At 36.0% G+C, this 21,508-nt stretch overlaps 2 protein-coding genes across 5 annotated transcripts; one reads left to right on the forward strand and one right to left on the reverse strand.

The window, feature by feature from the left end:
• On the forward strand, window positions 1-6,563 carry LOC115974148. Of its 2 annotated transcripts, none has more exons than XM_031094366.1 (2): window positions 1-356; window positions 5,750-6,563. In XM_031094366.1, the coding sequence occupies exons 1-2, from the start codon at window positions 162-164 to the stop codon at window positions 6,119-6,121; spliced, it is 567 nt and encodes a 188-aa protein (XP_030950226.1). In that variant the 5' UTR covers window positions 1-161; the 3' UTR covers window positions 6,122-6,563. The 2 variants fall into 2 exon arrangements, with proteins under 2 accessions (XP_030950226.1, XP_030950227.1); XM_031094367.1 differs by lacking the exon at window positions 1-356 and adding an exon at window positions 5,214-5,403.
• Window positions 6,564-9,246: 2,683 nt separating this feature from the next.
• Window positions 9,247-21,268, reverse strand: LOC115974146 (kinesin-like protein KIN-4A). 3 transcript variants are annotated; one of them, XM_031094363.1, is made up of 26 exons: window positions 20,865-21,268; window positions 19,494-19,640; window positions 19,267-19,416; window positions 18,413-18,666; window positions 17,797-17,984; window positions 17,585-17,709; window positions 17,192-17,228; window positions 16,446-16,537; window positions 16,204-16,314; window positions 15,821-15,934; window positions 15,530-15,623; window positions 15,214-15,365; window positions 14,768-14,866; window positions 14,575-14,688; window positions 14,365-14,481; window positions 14,200-14,280; window positions 13,015-13,086; window positions 12,645-12,738; window positions 12,353-12,384; window positions 12,165-12,262; window positions 11,983-12,081; window positions 11,597-11,818; window positions 11,265-11,427; window positions 10,707-10,877; window positions 10,316-10,626; window positions 9,247-9,753 (listed from the first exon to the last, which is right to left on the reverse strand). In XM_031094363.1, exons 1-25 carry the CDS (start codon window positions 20,982-20,984, stop codon window positions 10,414-10,416), a joined length of 3,159 nt encoding a protein of 1,052 aa, XP_030950223.1. In that variant the 5' UTR covers window positions 20,985-21,268; the 3' UTR covers window positions 9,247-9,753; window positions 10,316-10,413. The 3 variants fall into 3 exon arrangements, with proteins under 3 accessions (XP_030950223.1, XP_030950225.1, XP_030950224.1); XM_031094364.1 differs by having other exon boundaries at window positions 9,253-9,753; window positions 15,214-15,326; window positions 20,865-20,984; XM_031094365.1 differs by lacking the exons at window positions 19,494-19,640; window positions 20,865-21,268 and having other exon boundaries at window positions 18,413-18,700; window positions 19,267-19,369.
• Window positions 21,269-21,508: the final 240 nt, after the last annotated feature.

Consider the following 21,508-nt stretch of genomic DNA (forward strand, 5'->3'; position numbering starts at 1 on the left):
AAGAAAAGAAAAAGAAAAGAGAAAACAGAGCAGAAAAGGTAAAGGGCAAAGAAATTCCTAGAATCATCCAGATAGTCATACTATATAATCAATGACTATAGTCAATTAGTCTACCATCTATCTATATTTATAATTAAAATTCCCAAAATCTCACTCTTTCAATGCCTAGCGCAATGGAGCGCAAGGACACAGAGATGATGGAAACAGAAGAGAGTAGCGCCACCACCATGCAGAACAACAACACTAGTAGTAGTAGTGGTAGTAGTACTGCACAAAACGACGTCGCTGTCACAGACTTTCTCACATTGGCTCGCCAGCTCATCGATCAAGGAAAACCTTCCCAGGCTCTCCAGGCGGTAATATAATTTTTTTTTTTTTTTTTTTTTTTTATAGCTATTTCAGATTTATAGAGCAGAACTTGCTTTAAATTGTTGTTTGCTGTTTCTTTTTTCTTCTCTGATTGATTTAGGTTTTTATTTTAATTTTTTTGGATTAATTAGTTGTTTTTGAACTAACTGTGTTTGTGATTATACTGGTAGTTTAAATATATCTTTCAACTTAGGTTTTATTTAGGTTTCTGTGTGGTGTATCTAGCAATTGAGATTCAGAATGTCAATTCTGTAATCCATTAATCGATTGAAGCATGAAAGGTCCAAGTTTAGAGTGTAGCATAACAAAATCTGGATGTATGTAATAAAAATTGGGGTTAATTGCAATTTCCCTGCTTAGCTATGGTGCAGTTGCAATGTATCCGTAGACTTTAAAATTGACCAATGTATCCGTAATTTTTTTTTTTTTTTTGAAATTTAATACAAAAAACTGAAAAACAACTCCAATAAAAAATCAAAATTTTTTATAGGGGTGTTCATTGGTTGAGTAGGATTGGGGTTGGTGTCAACTGACCACTAGACCTGACTATTCGGCGAGCTTTTCTTTCACCCATTGTCGACAGGTAACCCTGTCACCGCCGTCCGGCACTCGTTTCTGATGTGATCAGGAGCCAAACAGGTGGTGGTTAAACAAATTATTTATTTAGTTTTTTTGGATAAGTAATAAGATTATATTAATTAGAAAAAATGAGCTACCCAAGTATACAGGAAATATACTGTGGTAGACAATCAGTTACAAAAATTGCATAAATCTATCAAATCAATAATAGAATAAACGAATTATAAAACTTGAAAAAACAGAAACCATAGACTTCCCTATGTTTGTTGATGGTGAATGTGAGGAGTTGAGGAGGACTAGAGGTCTTGGACGAGAGAAAGGAAGAAGGGGAAAATTAGAAATTGGAGGGGGATTGGTAATGGGTGTTGGGCAAGTCGGGTTAGCTGAGTGAGGTCCGACTTGCAACCCAAGAAAATTAAACCCTCACACTTGTTATTCTTTCTTGGTCGAAAATGCCCAAATTCCTTCAGATTAGATTGGTCTGGTCGGGTGGACCAGGTCCCTGAGCAGTCCTAATTATCAATATTTAAAGGGGGAAATTTCTTTGTCGTATGGTTTACGAGGATTTTGCAACTGCACCATAGTTAAAGAGGAATGTGCAATTTGTTGAAATATTTTCTGAGAACACATAAATTCTTTAGCAAAGAAATGAATTTAAATTAAAAAAAATTAACAAGAAGAACAAAAACCGAAGTCAAAGTTTTGGAACAATCTAGAATCGTGCAAAAGCATTGTCTTTAAAGGTTGATTCGTGCCTCCAGTGGAAACCCCTGCGTACGCCCATTTATTGCTTTTTTTAGTTATGCACAGACGCGCATGGTAACAACCAACTTTATGAAGTAAAATTCAGTTTGAAACAATTTTTCTCAGCCAAACAACCTTTAGGATTAAACTATAGTGTCTATCTTCGTGTTGGATGCACTTTCACACACAAAGATTCAAGATCAACCTTTTATAACAGCCTTTTCTTTCCACAAGAAAGAGAGAGAGAAAGAATTTGTTGGGGGAGAACAGAACGTGTGTGTAGAGAAAGGCAAAGTAAAGTTGTTTGATGGTGTGTTTGGAAGTGTGTTAGAGAAGCTATTGAATTGACCAAGTAAATATTAAACAGGGCCAAAGGCCTCCAATGGTAACAATTGGCTAGTTAAACCTAAGAATGATAGGCCCAAACTAAAAGGTTTTCAAAAGGAAGAAAATAAAGTGGACCAAAGCAAAGCTCAATTGGATTCATGTGCATGAGACGAGACTGGGTGGGCCAGGACATGCATGTGTGATATAAAGCCCAAGCTCCATACTAGGCCATATATCTAAAGGTACCAGTCAAAGGCCACATGAATATATAAAGGCAAGTAGGAGCACACGTGGAAGCCAAGGAGAACCAATTGTTTGGAACACACACCAACACACTTTGCCCTAAAAATAGATGCATCTAGAAGAAGCACCTGCATTAGCAGAAGACACTTATATAAATGGTTGAAAGGAGTGTCGTACTAAAACAAATTTATGTGCAATTTGGCAATAATTTTCCTATGTGGTACAGTAAATATTCAGTGCTCAATGGTGAATTGTGCAGTGGTAGGGTTATGGTTACAATGTTGGTGGTTAGGCCCTTTATTGTATTCACTTACAATGACTACATGTCAAGGACCGTATAAATGCGAACGTTAAAGGTTAAATCATTGTAGGTTGATTTTGTTTGTATCCATCCTTGATGCATGAATTTGTTCAACACTATGGGGTGATATAGGTTCCATGATGTTTGCAGAAATCTTAGATGGTTGCCAAGGTAAAGCTTTGAGGGTTAACACTTTGTCCCCCACCATTCAGGTCTAAAAACAGCCAAGTTCATTTTGGCATCTAAAGATCTTAGAACTCGAAGAGCTTCTATGCTAAGATGGTGCTACAATCTTACTCTTCATACTTCCCCTCCCCTTTCCTCTCTTTAAAATGTGGTTTCAACCATCTTTGTCCCATGAATATCTTGGAGAAATTTTTTTTTCTGCATAAATCTATGAGGCAAGGTGATCTGTTGTCTCCTTTGTTGTTTGTTTTGGTGATGGAAGCTCTTGGTCGAATGTTGGACAAAGCAGTTCTTGAAGGTCGCATGTCGGGTTTTAGTGTGGGTAACTTGGAGGGAAGATCCATGGCGGTGTCTCATCTCCTTTTTGCAGATGACACGCTAATTTTTTGTAAGGTTGATTTAGATCAGATTTTGATCCTTCGCATGATTCTTATTTGGTTTGAGGCGGTGTCTGGCCTAAAGATCAACCTGGGAAAGTCAGAATTGGTTCCGGTTGGGGTAGTCAATAATTTTGACCTTTTCTTGGTTGTTCTTGGCTGCAAGCAGGGCTCTCTCCCAATGAAATATCTAGGTCTTCCTTTGGGTGCTAAATTCAAGGATAAGTCTATATGGAATCCTATTCTAGAGAAAATGGAGAGGAGATTGGCGGGTTGGAAACGTTTATACTTATCCAAGGGAGGTAGAGTCACCCTTATCAAAAGCACCCTATCTAATTTACCCACTTATTTTCTTTCTTTATTTCCTATTCCTGCTAGTGTGGCTAACCGTATTGAGAAGCTCCAGCGGAATTTCTTGTGGGGCAGTCTCGGAGATGATCCTAAAATTCATTTGGTTAAATGGGCTACTGTTTGTTCTCCTATTTCTTCGGGTGGCTTAGGGATTAGGAAGATAAGACTTTTCAATGGAGCTTTACTTGGGAAGTGGCTTTGGAGATTTGGGGTTGAGGAAGATGCCCTTTGGAGGCAAATGATCGAGACAAAGTATGGATGTATGTGGGGGGGGCTGGTTTTCTAGAGCTGTGATTGGCCCTTATGGTGTTGGTTTATGGAAAAATATCAGCCAGGGATGGCCTTCTTTCTCTCGCCATATTCTGTATGATATTGGTGATGGGTCTAGAGTGAAGTTTTGGCAAGACCGGTGGTGTAGAGAGACTTCTCTTGCTATTAGATATCCAGACTTGTTCAGATTTTGCAGGAATAAGGATGCCTGTGTGGCTGAGCTTATGTTGTCCGCTAATGGTGTCCTCTTTTGGGATGTGAGATTCATCAGGAGTGTGCATGCTCGGGATCTAGAGGCTATGTTCGACTTCATGGCAACTATTTATGGTTTGCATATAAGGGGGCGAGGTGAGGATAAAATGTGTTGGATTCCTAACAAAGTTAAGGGTTTCTTGGTTAGTGATTATTATAGAATTTTAGCTGGCTCCTCTTCCTTTGGGTTTCCTTGGAAAAGTATTTGGAAGCTAAAGATCCCCTCTAGAGTAGCTTTCTTTGTTTGGACTGCTGCTCTAGGGAAATGCTTGATGATTGATAATTTACGTAAAAGGAAGGTGTGGATTCTGGATTGGTGCTACATGTGTAAGAGAAATGGTGAATCGGTTGACCATCTATTTCTTCATTGTCCTTTTGCTTCGGATCTATGGTTTTGGGCCTTTTTGGAGTTTCTTGGGTTATGCCGCACTCTGTTTTGGGGCTGTTATGGTGTTGGCAAGGCAGCTTTGGTCGTCATCGAAATGGTTATATTTGGTCCATCATTCCTCATTGCTTATTGTGGTGTCTTTGGAGGGAGAGGAATAGTAGATGTTTTGAAGATACTGAGAAATCTATTCCTGACCTCAAGCTTCTCTTTTTTAGAACTTTAAGGGATTGGTTGTTTGCTTTGCAAGATAAATCTTTCCCCTCTTTTATTGATTTCCTAGACTCTTGCAATTTTTGTATTTGATTTCTTTTCCCTTGTACACTCTCTGTGCACTAGGGTGTCCCCTTTATATCAATATATCTTATTACTTATCAAAAACAAATTCACAATTTTATTTAAGACCATCAAATCGTTGATAAGAGTATATCTTGATCTCGTCTTGATCTGTCAGTTGTCTCCTAACAAATCAATTAATCAGCAGTTTTTAATTAACTTGTTTCTTCCAAATTACTTAGTCAGCAAGTTTTCCATCCGCTCTGTGAATTGATTATGAAGAAATTATAACCATGTTTTACATCCACTTCATGGCAGAAGACAGACATCAATCTCAATGCTTGGTGGGATACTGAATTTTCTGACTCAGGCCTCTCCAAACATTACTAAGCGCGGATAACTTGCATCTGAGCCATTTGATGTGACAGAAGATAGTAGCATTCTTGTTACATTACCTTGTAATAGACTGTTTAAAATGGCAAAGTCAAAATATGTGGGTTTTTTTTTTTTTTTTTTTTTTTTTTTTTTTTTTTTTTTTTTTTTTTTTTGATTGGGGGGTGTTGTTTACTTGTTTATGTTTCTTATCAAAGATAATATTCTGGAGTTTGTCAAGATCTATCATATCCTTGGTTATGCTTCACTCATTTCTCACCTTGACCACTTATGGGCCAGTGGCCAGCAAAGGTCTAAAGTGCAGTGCATGTGTATCAGGTGGCACAGTAATTCTTTCACCTTTGTTTGGGGTATGTGAGAAACTTCATGCATTACAAAACTGGATGATATGGAGAAGGAATATATATTTTTGTATAAATGCATCCATTTTTTTTGTCACAATACTATATTGATTCTTTTTGAAAGTTGGTGAGACTCTTGTTTTCATAGCCTTGTATGGTTCTTATCTTGGATAGTTTGTACAGTTGCTATTATTTATTTGTTTTGCTTGTTTAATTGATACCTAGTGTTATCTGTCAAATTATTTGATGATGGCAATTAATACAATAAAAGGCAGACAGAAGTATTTTTATGTCGGGCATAATAATGGCCTCAGATAATTTTCAGTATTTAGTACTTATCTAGTCTCTGGAACAGGTCATAATGGCAATGAGAACCAAAGGGGGTGATGAGGCTGTATTTCAGTCTCTGCATCGTGCTCGTGAACTTTATAGAAATAGGCTGCAAGAAAATGCTGCCGCTGATCAACTGGCTTGTTTGTTTGCCGAGTGTGCAATTGCTGAGGCCCAGCCTTTAAATATTGAACCATCAGTAACTACAACCAATGTGGGTGGGCCATCAATTTCTCCAGATGCTCATGGGACTTCTATTCTGGCAGAAAGTGGCAGAATGCAAGTGGTTCTGGATGCATTCTCAGATGGGAGCAGCTTCATTTGTTTACAATGTGGGGGTCTTGTCAGTAACCATCGCAAAGACGAGCACTATGCCTATTGGTGTTGCCAAACCTGATGCCCTGGTATGTGGAATGGGTATTTTGTGCTTATTCGATTTGATGCTCTGAATGCCATATGGGTGTCCTACTTCTCTTGTACTTAATGTTGTATTTGGTTTTGATCTCTGCTCTTTTGATGGCCGCATATGCTAGGCAGTGGTCATTTACATGCAGAACATTCAATGCCTGATCTAGGATTTAGAAGTCATACATCAGTTGATGAGTGAATTGCTAAAACTTCTTTCCCTGTAAGAGTTGTCCAGAATCTTGTAATTCTGTAGTCATTAAATTGTCCTTTATAAATAATTTTGGCCAAGGTGATATGTGAGGCTAGTGTATCTATATGTATTTTGACATTTAAGATAAAGGGCTGGCAGTGTTCTACTTTCTCCTCTTTTTTGGTCGTGATTATTTTACTTGTTATTCCAATGATCAAGTACACATGACAATTACTTGAAACTAAGTATTGCAAATTTGTCAAATGTGTCATTATCGCTTGTACATCTGGTTCCCCTCCCCCCCCCCCCCTCCTCCCTCCTCTCCTCCAAAAAAAAAAATGATTCTCTTCTCCATCCTAGTAAAGGGGCTGGGGGATTCCCCACCCCACATGGTGTAGACAAGGGGTACCAACCAATTGATTGACAAGACTCTTAGCTAATATGTAAGCTGATTATTAATTTGTGCATTTGAGTAAAACAAGTTAGTACAACAATTTTAGCCTTGACTAAGTGAATCATATATATTTTTCACCTGGGAGAAAAATTGATCCATGTTGTTTCAAGATTTCCTCAAAATCCTTGTCACTGCAGTTGGTCTCTGCTTCCTACTCATCTCAACTCATGTTATTATTAACCCATTGCTGAACCATACTATTTTTTTTTTGCTAAAGGAACCGTACCAATTCAAGCTTAGATAATTATAATTCTCAAATCTGGAGGCCCTTGTACTCATGTTATTTGGATGGTACCAGCCAAGTACCATCCAAGTTAATTTCCATGAATTGAGGTGGGAAACATCTGTGGTGGGCGGGAGATCAGTTTTTAGAGTCCCAATTTTTCTAGGAACTAGAAGCTGGTACATCTGCTGTTAGAATGGTTTGGTGCACTGCTGAGTGATTTCAAAAGTCCAAAAGTTTGTAATTACTAATTAAATTACCGCCAGTAAATTGAAGGAAAATGTTAAGGATTCTGTCAGTTTTGCTACAGGTTTCTCAAATTTAAGTTATTAATTTCTTTTTAGTTACTGTTTTGATTTGCCTATTGGAATAGAATATTTCAATACCAGTTTATTTCAACATGTTGTTTTAGGTTATCATTAATTTTAACTAAAAAAAAATCTTTATTTCATCACATTCTATGGACTATTTAGTTAACTATTAGTCAAATACAAATTCAAAATTACACTATACGTCAACAATCCACAAACACAATTACTCAAAGTCCCAAACGGCCAAATTTTGAGAAAAACCACAAATAGTGAAATACCAAACCCCAGCAAAACAATCGAATCAAGCTCAAAAAATCAAAACCCAAAATCCAAACCATAAATCAATAACGCATTAATCAACACTCAAATCTCAATAGAATCAAGCTCAAAAATCAAAACCCAAAATCCAAACCATAAATCAATAACGTATTAATCAACACTCAAATCTCAATAGCTCAATCAAAACTAGGATATGAAATGTACCTCCTAAAATCACCAGAAACCAAGTTGCAATAGAGAGAGAGACTTCTCACAACAACATAATGGGTCTTGAAGGCTAGGTCTTCCTCATGACGACGGTGAAGGGCAATGGCGATGGGTCTTCCTCACAAGTCTCTAGTAAGAGAGAAGAGAGAGAGAGATTAGATTTGAAAGAGGGGGAAAAAAAGGAACAAAAGTGTTGTAGACCTTAAATGCGCACTAGTAGAATCTTAAATACTACTCAAACTTTTCTCGAAAATGACTGGAATTGTTGGAATAGATCGAAATTTAGGCATGCCGCATGTGGGGATTGGGGGGAGGGAGGGGGGGTGTTTCATATCGGTTAACTTACTAGTACAAATCTTTTTCGGTCAAAATCGAATGAAATCAATAACCTTGTTTCAAACCGACTTGATAAGTTATCAAAACTGTGCTACATTGGTAACTTAAGAAGTAAATTTTGGTATCAATGATTTGGACCATATTCTATGGTTACGATTCTACCATATATGTCTTCTTCATTCCTTTGAACTCGAGGGCCAATCTACGTCTGACCCGAGTTAATTTTGTTTCCTTAAACTTAAGGGTTTTTTAGTTGTATTCTGTTTTGTGTTTAAAATTTGGCATATTAGTTTCATAATGGATAATACCTTGAGTATCTCTCTAAATTAAAACGAATGATAATTAAATAATTTCAACGTGCATTTGTCTTTTGGACTTTGTAATAGAAAGGAAATAACTTTTCAATTTTGCAGTCTACACAAATTGGAAGGATGGAGAATGATTATACAACTCAATACAATTTAATGCAGAGAAGAACTGAAATTATAATAACCGAGTAGCACATCTGTTTCGGGTAGGAAGTGACAATTAACTAAGGACCTGGATTTTGCAAGCAGGGTCTACAGATTTGATGTGTTTTCCAGAAAAAGATTATTAAAGTGTGTGTAGAATAAAAATGTGTATAGCAACAGGTCCCATATCTTGCCTTTTGAACCCATGTGTATCTTGCCTTCAGTTTGACGGTGCTGTTGACTGTGGGTAGGGCAAAACTTATGCATGTTTCTTTAAATGTTGTATCTTGAATTCTTCAATTAAATTAAATACAGTTTCGTTTGTGGATTTTATATTTGGATTAAATTTAATCATGTGATCTTGGAAAACTATACACGTGGAAGGTGCATTGGCCAATAAACTAATGGAATACAACATTTGAGATTGGTCTTACTGCTGGATGGGTTTGATTTGAGTTTGGGTTTTTGGCCCCCAACAGCTGAAGGGAACTGATAAATTCACACAAAATTTGATTAAGAAAAGAAAGCGAATTAAATAATTTAAAGCCTAAGCAAAAAGGCAAAAGAAGCATAATAATTTCATCCAAATTTCCTCTTTTTCTAGCACAAATTGCGTGGATGCTTCAATGACTTTTAATAAAATTGACTATAAACTTTAGACAAGAACTGGGAAAAAAATCTGTATAAAGAATTCCTTTTGCTGTGATGTAGTAGAAATTCGACGGAGTTCAATTCTTTCCAACAATATCAATATTGTGCTTACATACACACACACTAAACAGTTAAGCACTAACACAAATTAGCCAGTAAATTACAATAAAAAAGAAAAAAGAAAAGAAAAAAAAAGCCTTAATATACATTTATATAACTTGATCAAAGAATTTTTCCTTCCTTGAAGTATGGTTGTTATGTAGAGAAATTTTTACCAAAACACTGGCGACACCTCGAGCGAAATGCCCTTTCACCAATGCGTCAAACATTTGGACCATCTCAGCTTTTGGTGTCTTTTTACTTTTTTAACTATCTGGGTATTATTGGTAGCATCAACACAGCTTTACAAGATGCTCCCATCGCAAAAGAATTCAATACTACAAAGCTAGCTTTTTTCAAAATCAACTCATCCAAGACTTGCTATAAGCAGATATCCCTTGACAACCACTTACAGCACACTGCACCCATAGACACCAAAAAAAAATATAGTAAGCTTTATTGATGCCATCATCTTTCAACTTCTTTATCCAAAAAAATAAAATATAAACAATCTTTCAACCTTCCTTCAAACTTGACCTGGCCACACATTTTGATGACCAGCAGTTAATTTGGAAATCTACCTAACCTTTCCTGGAAGCATATTAAATTCCCAGTTGGCCATTTCATTGAACAAGCTGGTCTCCATTCTCCAATTCGACAGCTAAGACTAATATTTATTGGCACTTTTTAAAACTACAGTGATGTGATCATTACCATAGCTACCATGCTTGTTACTATTAACTATTGTAATAACACAATCACGTCCCAAGGATTTCTAGGTCCCAAGGACATAATTGTGTTTTTTTTATTATAAAAAATATGACACAATTATGTCTTTGGGACCTAGAAGTGTTATACACTTAGGTATTAGTGTTTTTGAATAATTTGTTCTAATCACTTTTATTTTTTCCAAAATGGTAAATGTTATAGATGTGGATTTGTAGATATTTCACAAAGATGTGCTAGTTTGAGAAAGATTACCTGCACTTTATTTGTATGCTATCCCCGTGCTATGTGTTGGATCATAGTTATAGGTCAAAGATGAATACTGGCAACCAAAAGCCGGTGACCTTAGAGCATTACATTGTATCTTGTAGAGCTTGGGGACGAGGCCTTGACCTTATGATTGTTTCATCGCTGTGTCTAATCAATTCCGAAAGTCTCCATGGCTTCTGCCACTTCCATTTAAACTGTACTAGCCATTGGTGATGACTTCTCTTCCACCTCCAGAGCCTCCCAGCTTGTCCCACAACTGCCAATTTTTTCATTGACAACTGCCCAATTGGTACCATCTGTACTAACAACAAATTCAACTTTCTTAGCCAAAAGGAAAGCAGATTGCAATTTACAATTAAAAGGTCAGAACATTAACCTTTCTCGTCTGATCTATAAATGCTGCTGATTCTCTGACCGGGCCATTAGCAATGCCTGGTGTATATTTGAGCTGTTTCTGTGCTGGCACAGACATTGGCGACAAGGGACCACTCATGTCATCAGCAAATTGTTTCAAGGAATTCTGTGAGTTCACCTGTTCAAGCCCAGCCTGAAGAGATAATAAAAATGATTATATCAATAAAAAAAAGCATTCAAGATTAGGTTCATAAACTGTAGGCAGCAAAGGCTAAGGAAACCATGAGAACATCAACAATAGCTTCATAAACTGTAGAAAGGACCTGAAATCTTAGGTGTCAATTGATAATATATTACTTTAGTAGTAAAGCTAAATTTAGAACTCCAAAGGCTGCTTAAAAGTCACTTAACCAACGTCCTCCAAGATTACTTGACCAATTTATGATGATGCATATGGGTGTCAATATTACAAATTCAAAATCATTCATTTCTCAAACTTCAGTTCTAAGCAACAATTAGGCTGTAAAGTCATTACATTAATGCATGAAGAAAACTTAGACACAACAACAGATAATCTCACCGAAGCTGATGTAGTCAATGCAATTGCAACAGCTTGCTCTCTCAATTTTAGTTCCTTCTCAACTTCCTTTCTTCGTGTCTCACTCTGCCGCAATAGTCCTACTAGTTCTTTAAGTTGTTCTTTTATTTCCTTGATTTCCATATCCTTCTCCCATAATTGGCACCTGTAGAAACGTGCAAACTTATACTTAAAATTTAGATAAGGAAATGAAATTCTGCCTAAACACCATTATTCAAAAAAATTACCCATATTATTATTACATTCATTATACAATTAGAGTGAGTAATGATAAATTGAAAATATTGAGAACATTACTAGGTTAAAGAAAGTACCTAAAGTCTGCAAGAGAATTGAACATATATTGAAGCAAATTCTTTGCATCTCCCATTGAGCGCAATTGAGTCCAACGTCCACGGTTAGTAAAGGCACGCTCCCGCTCTTCTGCCTCTGAAAGTTGCGAGGCCATAGCTACAAGTGAATTGGAGGATATACTCAACATGTTCTCAAGTGAAGAAATTCTGGCCATTCTTGCATTTGGTGACATGGAGGATGCTCTGAACAAGAAAGAATGAGCAATAAAAACACCAGAAGAGAGAGAGAGAGATTTTAAGCATTTTCTATTCTATATATTTGATACTATCTTGTTTATTAAATTCCATACTATACCAAAGAAAAAAAATTCAGGAGTAATTAAACTAACTTATAGCACAAAATTTACCTAGCAATTCCATTCTTTCCTCTTGGAGGACTAAGACCTTTTGAGGCAAACTCATCCACTTGCTTCAGCATGGCTAACTCTTCTGCCAGTGCAGCTCGCCTGGAGATTGCAGCATAATTATTATATAGGCCATCACTACACATCACATATAATTATTAACTGAAAATATATATTCTTCTTACACTTGACTTTGCTTCTCATACTCATAACGAACTTCTTGCACTTTCACCATGACTTCTAGCTCGTGATCAAGCCAACGTTGCAAGGCTTTCTCATTGCTCTAAAGATGCAACTTTATATTAGGATGGTTTTATATCATAGGATAGCCTCAAATACATATCCCAAGAAGAGAGATAACAAAGATCATTACCTGCCCATTTGTTCCATTTCCATTGACAATAACTGGAAGAAGATACACAATTAGAAAATTGGAATAAAAAAGGGAAGGTCCATGGTTTAAAAACCCCACATTTTCTACATAATGTATGACACCCCCCACCCCTTCAAGGCTTTACTCTTAACTATTGAATGCATATGCTCTGATAAAGGGTAAAGCTGACATTTTAATGTTACATAGAGAAGTCACACATTTTTTCAAAAATTTTAAAATAAGGGGCCTCTATATAAAGATAAAATTTGTCATCAATTAAAATAAAACATACCTGAGCTGTCACGGACAGAAGACTTTCGGGCTTCTAGTAATTCTTTTAGCCTCTTGGTGGCCATGGCAGCCTCTTCCGTCTTTCTTTGAAGAACCTGAACAGACACGCACGCATAAGGTTTCGATCAACCCTTAAAAATAGAAATAGAAGAAATTAACTTTGTTACATATGTATGTTACAGACACAATAGGAAAACTACTTGTGGGTGTTTCACATTTGCCTTTTCCCTTATGTGAGTGACTCTACTTGAACTAATTGACATCCATAGGAGCACAATTTTATGGAAGTTTTTTACCAAATGTTAAATGGGATTTTTTGTTAGAGATGCATGATTAAATAAATAACAAGCTAGCAACAGCAAAATACTCACCATTTTCTGGCGCTGATTTAAAGCTTGAAGCTTATGCCTTTCATACTCATTTCTCCTTCCCTCCTTACGTAACTGATTTGCAAATGTATCATAAGCACAAGGATGTATATAATATTAATAACATAGTCAATGCAATAAAATTTATATATCATTACAATCTGAAAGCATACTCAAATGGAAACCTGTACCTATAAAGGGGAAAAGAATGTCATAAAGAAGGCATTGTAGAAAAATTCATATAAACTGCTATTCTACTATAGGGATCATTCTTTAGTTGGCAAGCAACTCACACGCTCCATGGGTTGTGAACCCATGACCTTGTCCACAACCCATGCTCATGGGAGGTAGAGGTGTCATTTGGGATTTTCCAAAAAATCTTCAGTAGCAGTTTAAAAAAAGGGGATGCTTAAACCAATAGTTCTATTTATTGATATTGCCACAGAATTTTTTTGTCTTACAGTAGAATAACCCTCATCTCACATCAACCTAAGATTTACTCTTCCCTTTTCAATTGTTAAGGGTTCCCACAGTCCACAAGTAAGCAAAATATATCTACTTTACATTAAGAACTATCATTTCATCACTGTTTTTCATGAAAAGCTACCCACCCACCAAGCAACACACACACACAAAGGAGGCCAGCATTGAGTGCTTCAAGTTTGTTGTCATCATTATGTGCCATCGATAAGAGAAATAAAATTTTCCAACAACGATGAGGTGTAACTCTATAATTCAATTCTAGCAGCATTTAACTGAGACCATCCACACTTAATCATCATGAGTGTATTTATTTGCAGGCTAATAACAAGGCTGCATGAACATGAAGTTTATAATAGCTGAATCTAGAATGAGAACTTATGCTCATAACTAGCTGGTAGACTTTAATAGTATGAGAATAACACTTTTAATCTGCCACATCTACCAATTCAGTAGCAAAAACTGTCATGTGTGTTATAAATTGTATTTCAATTATGACATAAAACACAAATAAAATTGCAAGTTCTGTCACATATGAGTTCAAATACCACACGCTCAATTTTACTTCCTTGAAAGCAACAATAAAGCTTCATAGACCACACCTCTGGCTCCAAAAAGAATTTTCTGGAAATGGCATAAGAGTTGGTGGACTAACGTGTCTCTTTGATAAATTAAACACATTTGTTTTTAAAAGGTAAGAAGAAGTACCTGCAGCAGCTCCTTTTCTCGAGAAGCCTTCCACTGCCGAAATTGTTCTGCCTCTTGTTTTATCCTTTGTTGTAATTGAACCTAGAAGTTAAAAAAGTAGCCCAATATAGTAGAAATAATAGGATAAAGAATGTAAAGTTAATCAAGACCAAAATGAGATTCAACCTTTTGTGCCTTTATGGACTGAATTTCATCTTGCAATCGCTTTGCCGCTTCATCGCTTTTTTGCTTTTGCTTTAAAAGCTGGACCTGGCTCTCCTGTTTCTTCTTGAGATCCAGAATCTGGTGTTTATGATTTGTAAAAAGACATTTACAATTTTAGTTATGAGGAGTACCTTCTAAAAGAAATGGCATTAGTGAGAGATCGATCTTCACCTGAGACTCAAGTGATTTTAATTTATGGGCATGGATATCTTGCAATTTCTGTGTTTGTCCATCTGAATTAGCAGCAAGATTTTCAACTTCAGCCAACAAACGATCCCTCTCTTTCTGCAGTAATATAGCATGTGAACAAGTAGATATTGGTTTTCTCAAAAAACCAAGCATATTCTAAAAAGTTCTATTTAACCTGCACTGTTTTCTTTTCATCCTCAAGTTCCATGATTTTCTTTCCAAAGTGCTGCTTGAGGGCCACAGTGTCAAACTCTCCAAAAAGTTTCATCTCTGACTGCACAGACATAGATCCCAAAGAGACACATAAACTACAAGAACATGTCATATGAAATCTGTTCCATCTGCATGCTTAAATAAAGCAATATAGACACAGATTCGTAGTAGTAAGTGTGTGTGTGTGTGTTTATCTCATCTAATAAAAAGAGAATGCCAATCAATATAAGGGAGAAATTTCATATATGCTTTTTCACTGCATAAAATTTTCCAGTAAAAAATAGAGACGAATACTACAATCATGTTTTTCTCCTATCTTTTACACTTATGCATAAAAGACGAATCCATAGGGGAGAATCAGGGGACACTTTAATGCTGAACATGTAACTATAACAACAAAATGCATACCTCTTTCTGTTCTAAACGTTTATTTAATTCATGTAATTCTTTGTCCATAGTATTTTGCAGAAGTGTGTGCTCCCATTCTTTTGCTACTTCTTCATCAATTTCCCTTGAATCACCTGATAATTGGCAACTTAGCCTAGATGAAATGGTTCCAACTGAGCAAACTTAAACTATGTCAAAAAAGAAGAAAGAGAGAACAAGATGGAGAGGGGAAGAGATCGATGATAAAATAGCTAGTAAAACAAATACAACAAACCAGAAATGAAGTTTAAACTTAATTTGAGCTGATAAAAGATCTCACACTTGAGAAGACTCATACCTGTTAGTGTTTCACCCATTTGATAATCAGATGACTCCATGCTATGCAAGCCCCTTTTAAGACCATCACTTTTTAGAGGGCAAGTATTACCATCCTGGAAGATGAAGTTTTAGGTTCACATATGTATCCAGATGATATATAAAGCTTCATAACCAAAACCTTAGGGTGCAGTGTTAATAATAATAATAGTATTATTATTATTATTATTATAGTCACATCTCAGAGACATAAATGACAGTAGAGAAAGACTAGAAGTCACAAAAAAATTTAATAGAAGTATCTAGAACGTACTTGAACATCTGTTTCATATTGTTCTCCAACTGTGCATCTGCTGCGGCATTCGTGAAGTTCCCGACAGAGATCCTCATTAGCAGCTTCAAGCCAAGTAATCCTTTCCTTGAGAACCTACACAATAACGTAACTTTACTTTAGTGAAATATACATTATCTCCGAGAGCAGATGGAAGAAAGAATAGTAAAGTTCATTCTAGGATCAACAAGAGATCACAAATATAAGTCAAACTAAGCCAAGTAACATTTCTTTTTAAAAACCTCATGATTAGTTTTATGAACTAATTTCCATTAATTATCGACTATCTTTGAGAATATATTTGAAAAACGTGGTCATTGAATTGTAGTAATAAACAATTAATCAAAATATAAGATGCAAAGTACCTGTACTTCATCAGAAGAAGATCCTCCTGTACGAGCACAAAGCTCAGCCTGCAAATACTCTAGTTGTTGACGCATTTTTAGCATCTCATTGGACATAGGATCTCTATTGATCTGCTCGATGATAAAACACAGAAGAGAAATGATTGCACTTATGCAATGGTAACAAATATGTATCTAAATTTCATAAAGAGGGGGAAAAACAGAAAGAACAAAGAAAGAAAGAATCAATCTGAAAGACTTACAACAGGCTTATTTTGGATGTTGCGAGCACGATTTGCATACTTTAAAGTGTTAAGGGTTTCTTCAGCATTAATATCAGCAGGACTAATGCAGGCTGAAAAAGGATGAAATTTTGATGATATGAGGAAAACATGATACCCAGAGATACTGTTTTGGAAGGAAAGTGAAGGGAAATATAAGAGATATAAGAAAACTAGAACACACAAAAATGCAACATACAGACAGTAGTTATTTTGTAGTATCTTATTAATGATGCTGAAAACCTGAGAACCATCTAAGAGATGCTGAAAAGCATTTTCTGGACATAACAAAAGTGATGCCTGAGTGCACACACTAGATTTTTAAACTGAAGTGCCATTGATTGTTTGGGCATGAGCAATGCCAGAGATGTGAAGGATAAATCTTTATTTCTAGCTACTTGGAAACATGACATGTCTGTGAGGTTTTGGACGACACACTTTGGGAATAGGATGAGAGGGTTAATATAATATGCTGATATACAAAGACCAATTATTGCACCAATATACAGATTTTATTGAGGGGAAACTTTCATAAGAAACAAAAATAAAAAGAAATTATTTTATCATGTTTATATTGTACCCTTATACTTTCATTTTATTTTTATACATATAAAACAAAATCACATTCAGGCAACTGCTATGAAAGAGAATAAGGTCACCATCATTGCCAAAAGCAACATGGGATATTGCCCATGAGAAATCAAATAAATGAACAATAAGCAACTTACCTATCATAACAGTTCTGCTGTTACCACCAAGTGAATCCTGTCAAAATGCATTAGCTAAGTTTAAAAATTAAATAAAAAGAAATAAACAAAGAACGTGTATAAAATCAAAGCATAATAAAACCAGAAATGATCTAATACGCTGCACATTCTCTCAGATACATATTCATACATTTTATTTTCAAAGGTGATAACTAATAGCACAATTAATCAATGGATCTCACATGCTCTCTTCGAAATTAATGACTAGCAATCAGACTAAGGAGTTGCTATGAGATTCATCTAGCAAAACAAAGGCATCAAAGTCCAATTCTTCACATCTTTAATGTCCTTTATTATAATAAATGAAAGTTTTCCCTTTACAACATGACAGTTGCACATTTAAACATATCGAACCTGCAAAAGCCGAGTAAGCTTACTGTCCCTGTATGGAACATGAACACCTTCTTTGCGCTTTTTCTCATCACCAAGTGCACTGATAACATTACCAAGTGCAAGAAGGCCCTTGTTAATGTGAACACCTGTTTGAAAGATGGAAGTATTGATGTGATTTTGTGATGACCAGAAGGCACATTTCAATTAAACATGTCAAGTACATTGCCACATACCTTCCTTAAAACGTAGACCATCAGAACCAGTTCTTTTAGCTCGCTCTGATCCAGCAAGATCTACTAAATGCAATTTGGCACATAGATATTCTTCATTCAGAGTCTCATCAAGACTGCTATCACTAGAGATAGCTGGATTGAACTTGCGCATTTGCTCTAATGTGATGGTGAAGATGGCATGAGAACGGCTTTAAAGACAACCAAATAATGAAAAAAGGTCACTAAACCAATAGTGTAGACTGCAGATTGAACAAAAAGAGTTTTACATGCAATGCCACCCTAAAATCCAGGTTGGTAGGCTGAATTGAAATATTGAATAGTTGGCCAAAAGGGTAAAATATAAGAGGAAAAAGATCTAGATATGTCCCAATATGTGTATAGTATACCTAAATTCCTGACTCCTGTGAATAAGACTTCATTGAGTGAAACTAGGCATTTTCTTTCTCCAACTATATTTTGTAATTGATGTTTTATTATATTAAGATGTCCAGAGAAACTTGCCATGTAACAGGTTTTACTGATGAACATTTAAGGTCATACCGGTTTTCTGTTTCCTCCTCAAATACAGATGAACTCATGAAAACACAATTTAGAAAGAGGGAGATGCTAAACTAACCTTGACTGGTTGTTCATATTTGTACTCCCAGTTGCCCTGCTCAATGATCCTTGTTCGAGGCAAGTAGCCATTTCCTTTAATGTACTTACACTGAGTTCAGTAGAACCTGCCAGTGTAATCACACCATTTGATGATTCACGAATTTGTATGGGTGGTTTCCCAGGAACAGGTACTTTCCCTGCATGCCCATTTGCAGTCTCTGGTTTGCTCAAAGAAGTGGAATCCAGCAAGTCTCGTACTTCTTCTTTTAGAATCTTTTCACATTGAAATCTTTTAGTCAGATGCTTGCTTTAAGAAGGCAGAATAGCTTCAGAAGTTACATTCAGGAAAATGATAGGCCATTTCATAGCATTTTTTTTAAAAAAATTGATAAGGTTCTTTGAAACTTGTTTGAGAAAGTTGCACTATAAGACGTAAGGGAATAGAAAATTAGAGAAGAGACCTTAAAACCTATCTAATTGGAAAAAAAAAAAGAGGTGGAATATCATTGGTGCATTACATAATTTAAGCCCAATAATGTGAAATCTTTTATTGTTATTTTAATATCATATAGTTTTCTAGTACAACACAAGTAGTGGACAAATAAATCTGCAGAAAATACCCAGAAATTCATGTGCTATATATGATGTGATTGATACATCCTAACCCTTGATGAAATAACTTATTGTTCAAGCCACACATATATATATACTACATGACTCATACTAACATGATTTTTAATATAAATATTTATTGAAAAAAAAAATATATATATATATATAGAGAGAGAGAGAGAGAGAGGAAATGTCACTGATCATAACGTATGGAATTTCAAATTAATTGAGACAAGCAAGGAAACAAGTACTTCAACAGACCTCAATAAAGGAAACATGCAATTGAAATTCAGTTTGATGCTTTAGAGTTTCAATCTTGCTGAACAGAACATTCATAACTTGAGGGATTATTCCTGTTTGGCAACCATCTCTGAAGCCTGTGCCCATGGTATATGTTTTACCAGAACCCGTCTGCAACAGATTGAAAATGTCAACTGCAAAGTAAAGGGGATGGAAAAGCATGTAAGTGTTGCTTGAGCAAGTTTTACCTGACCATAAGCAAGAACCGTAGCATTATATCCTTGGAATAGACCATCAACTAGTGGAGCAATACATTCCTCAAACATGGCAGATGAGGGAGAACCCGTGCTTCCATAGACATGATCAAAGGTAAAGGAATGTGTACCAATCTGTACCTGCACCACATCCACAACCGGCATTTAATCCTGCTTCAAAATACATTTATGAAAAGTGCAATCTTACCATAGATGTACCAAATCCTATATTAGCCATGTATGTCTCAGGTAGTCATGTAGATAAAACATAATACATAATTATCAATTATCTTCCTTGCAATTTCCATTTACCAACAGTTAAACTTCTTTTGTTTATCCAACCAATCAAGTCCGTACTTATCATACAAAAGAATGCATGTCAAACAAATAGAAATTTCCAAACGGAACAAGAAACAAGATAGTATGTTTTTGCTGTTCATTTTATTTATTTATTTTTAAAAATAATAAGCTTAGATATTCATAGTATTCGATTTAGAGGTTAGGTTTGGTGTGACGGTGCCTTCCACCAAATGCGATATGTTGCAGGTTCAACTCTTGCAACAAGCCTCTTAAAAAAATAAAAATAAAAAAAGAGGGTAAGGCTGCCTACCAATCACGGCCCCTCAACAATGGGAGTTTTCTTCACATACATATCCGTAATATATGATTTGCATTTTTTTTTTTTAACTAAGTCAAACACGCACCCAGTAAGTCTTGAACCTACAACATCACCCAACAAGGAAAGAAGATGCTATTTGAGCTAGAGCTCATTCGCCTTGTCTTATACTACAGAGTTAATAGAGAAGAAAAGATTTGCAAATTTTATCCAAATTGAGAAATTATTAAATGCAATATACACAAGTGACATAGCTAGCAAACAGAGCAGAATCTATGTAGCCCCCCATAAAATCAAAGAATTAACTTTCCTTGTACTCTCAATGTTCCTCACAGAAATTCATTACCAGTTACAACCTCAAACTCTTAAGCCAGAATAAGCCAAAAATGCAACCAAAAAAAAAAAAAAAGTGTGCGCATGACACTACCTTGATTTACCAAATTGCCACTAGAACATGATACTAGTCAAAAGCTTTCAGAAAATCAAAATCCAAACAAATTGCAATGGTAAAGTACCACTCAATTAACTTCTTAGCTCCGATCCAAAATCGGATTATAGAGAACAAAGACTTCAAATCAAAGAAACGCATGCAAAGTCTACTATATATGGATCCAGATCTCCCTAGATTTACTCCTCCTGAATTCTCTGCTAAATAACCAAAATTCATTGACAAGCACTGAATTCGTAACCGTTTCAAGTTAAACTGAGAAAAACACACTGAATGTGTGAGAGTGTGTGTCTCTGTGTACCTGTGGTTTGTTAGACACAACAGTGACACAGTCTTTACAGCCTTGGAGTTTCTCATCGCCGATGAGCGGTCTGATGTGAACCGCGACTTTCACGCAACAATCTTCTCCTCCAGCTTCCATAGGAAGCTAAGCGAGAGAGAGAGAGAGAGAAAAAGAAATTTCAGAGAGAATTTGGAAAAATGAGTGAGAGAGAAAAAGAAGTAAAATTAAATAAAGTTGCTGAAGGAATTTTAATTCCCGTGGAAAACCGTTCTCATTGTCTGAGAATTCAGAGAGAATTCTCAGAAAGAACAGAAAGCGATGCAGCAACTAGTGAGCGAAAGAAAGAAAAGAAGTAAAGAAATATAATAAAGGAAGAGAAGGAGAGAAAGAGAAAGAGACAACTGTGTGTACGAGAGAGAGTGAGAGAGAGAGAGAGAGTTTGTTACATTACAAAGCTAGTAGTAGAAGTAGGAGTAGAGAAAGAAAGTAAAAAAAATAGTTAAGAGAGAAAGAGAGAGGGGTAGTTGGGGTAATTAGGAGGTAACCGCAAAGACAACAACCACTATCATTTTCCTTAAGCTTCACTACACACCAGCCCTGACGATTGCGTTTGTGACACTTTTATGACACCTCTTTCCGAAATTGTCCTCCCTTTCACAACG

The sequence above is a fragment of the Quercus lobata genome, chromosome 2 (assembly GCF_001633185.2).
Source record: "Quercus lobata isolate SW786 chromosome 2, ValleyOak3.0 Primary Assembly, whole genome shotgun sequence".
In the NCBI taxonomy this organism is placed as follows: domain Eukaryota; kingdom Viridiplantae; phylum Streptophyta; class Magnoliopsida; order Fagales; family Fagaceae; genus Quercus; species Quercus lobata.

Excerpts from the sequence above, each read along its gene's own strand:
- LOC115974148 (XM_031094366.1), top strand. The coding sequence starts at position 162 with ATGCCTAGCGCAATGGAGCGCAAGGACACAGAGATGATGGAAACAGAA. Across the intron at positions 357-5,749 it reads CTTCCCAGGCTCTCCAGGCG|GTCATAATGGCAATGAGAAC; the intron begins GTAATATAATTT and ends TCTCTGGAACAG.
- LOC115974146 (XM_031094363.1), bottom strand. The coding sequence starts at position 20,984 with ATGGAAGCTGGAGGAGAAGATTGTTGCGTGAAAGTCGCGGTTCACATC. Across the intron at positions 18,667-19,266 it reads TGCATGTTTCCTTTATTGAG|ATTCTAAAAGAAGAAGTACG; the intron begins GTCTGTTGAAGT and ends CAATGTGAAAAG. Across the intron at positions 15,935-16,203 it reads CTTCTTCTGATGAAGTACAG|GTTCTCAAGGAAAGGATTAC; the intron begins GTACTTTGCATC and ends GTTATTGTGTAG.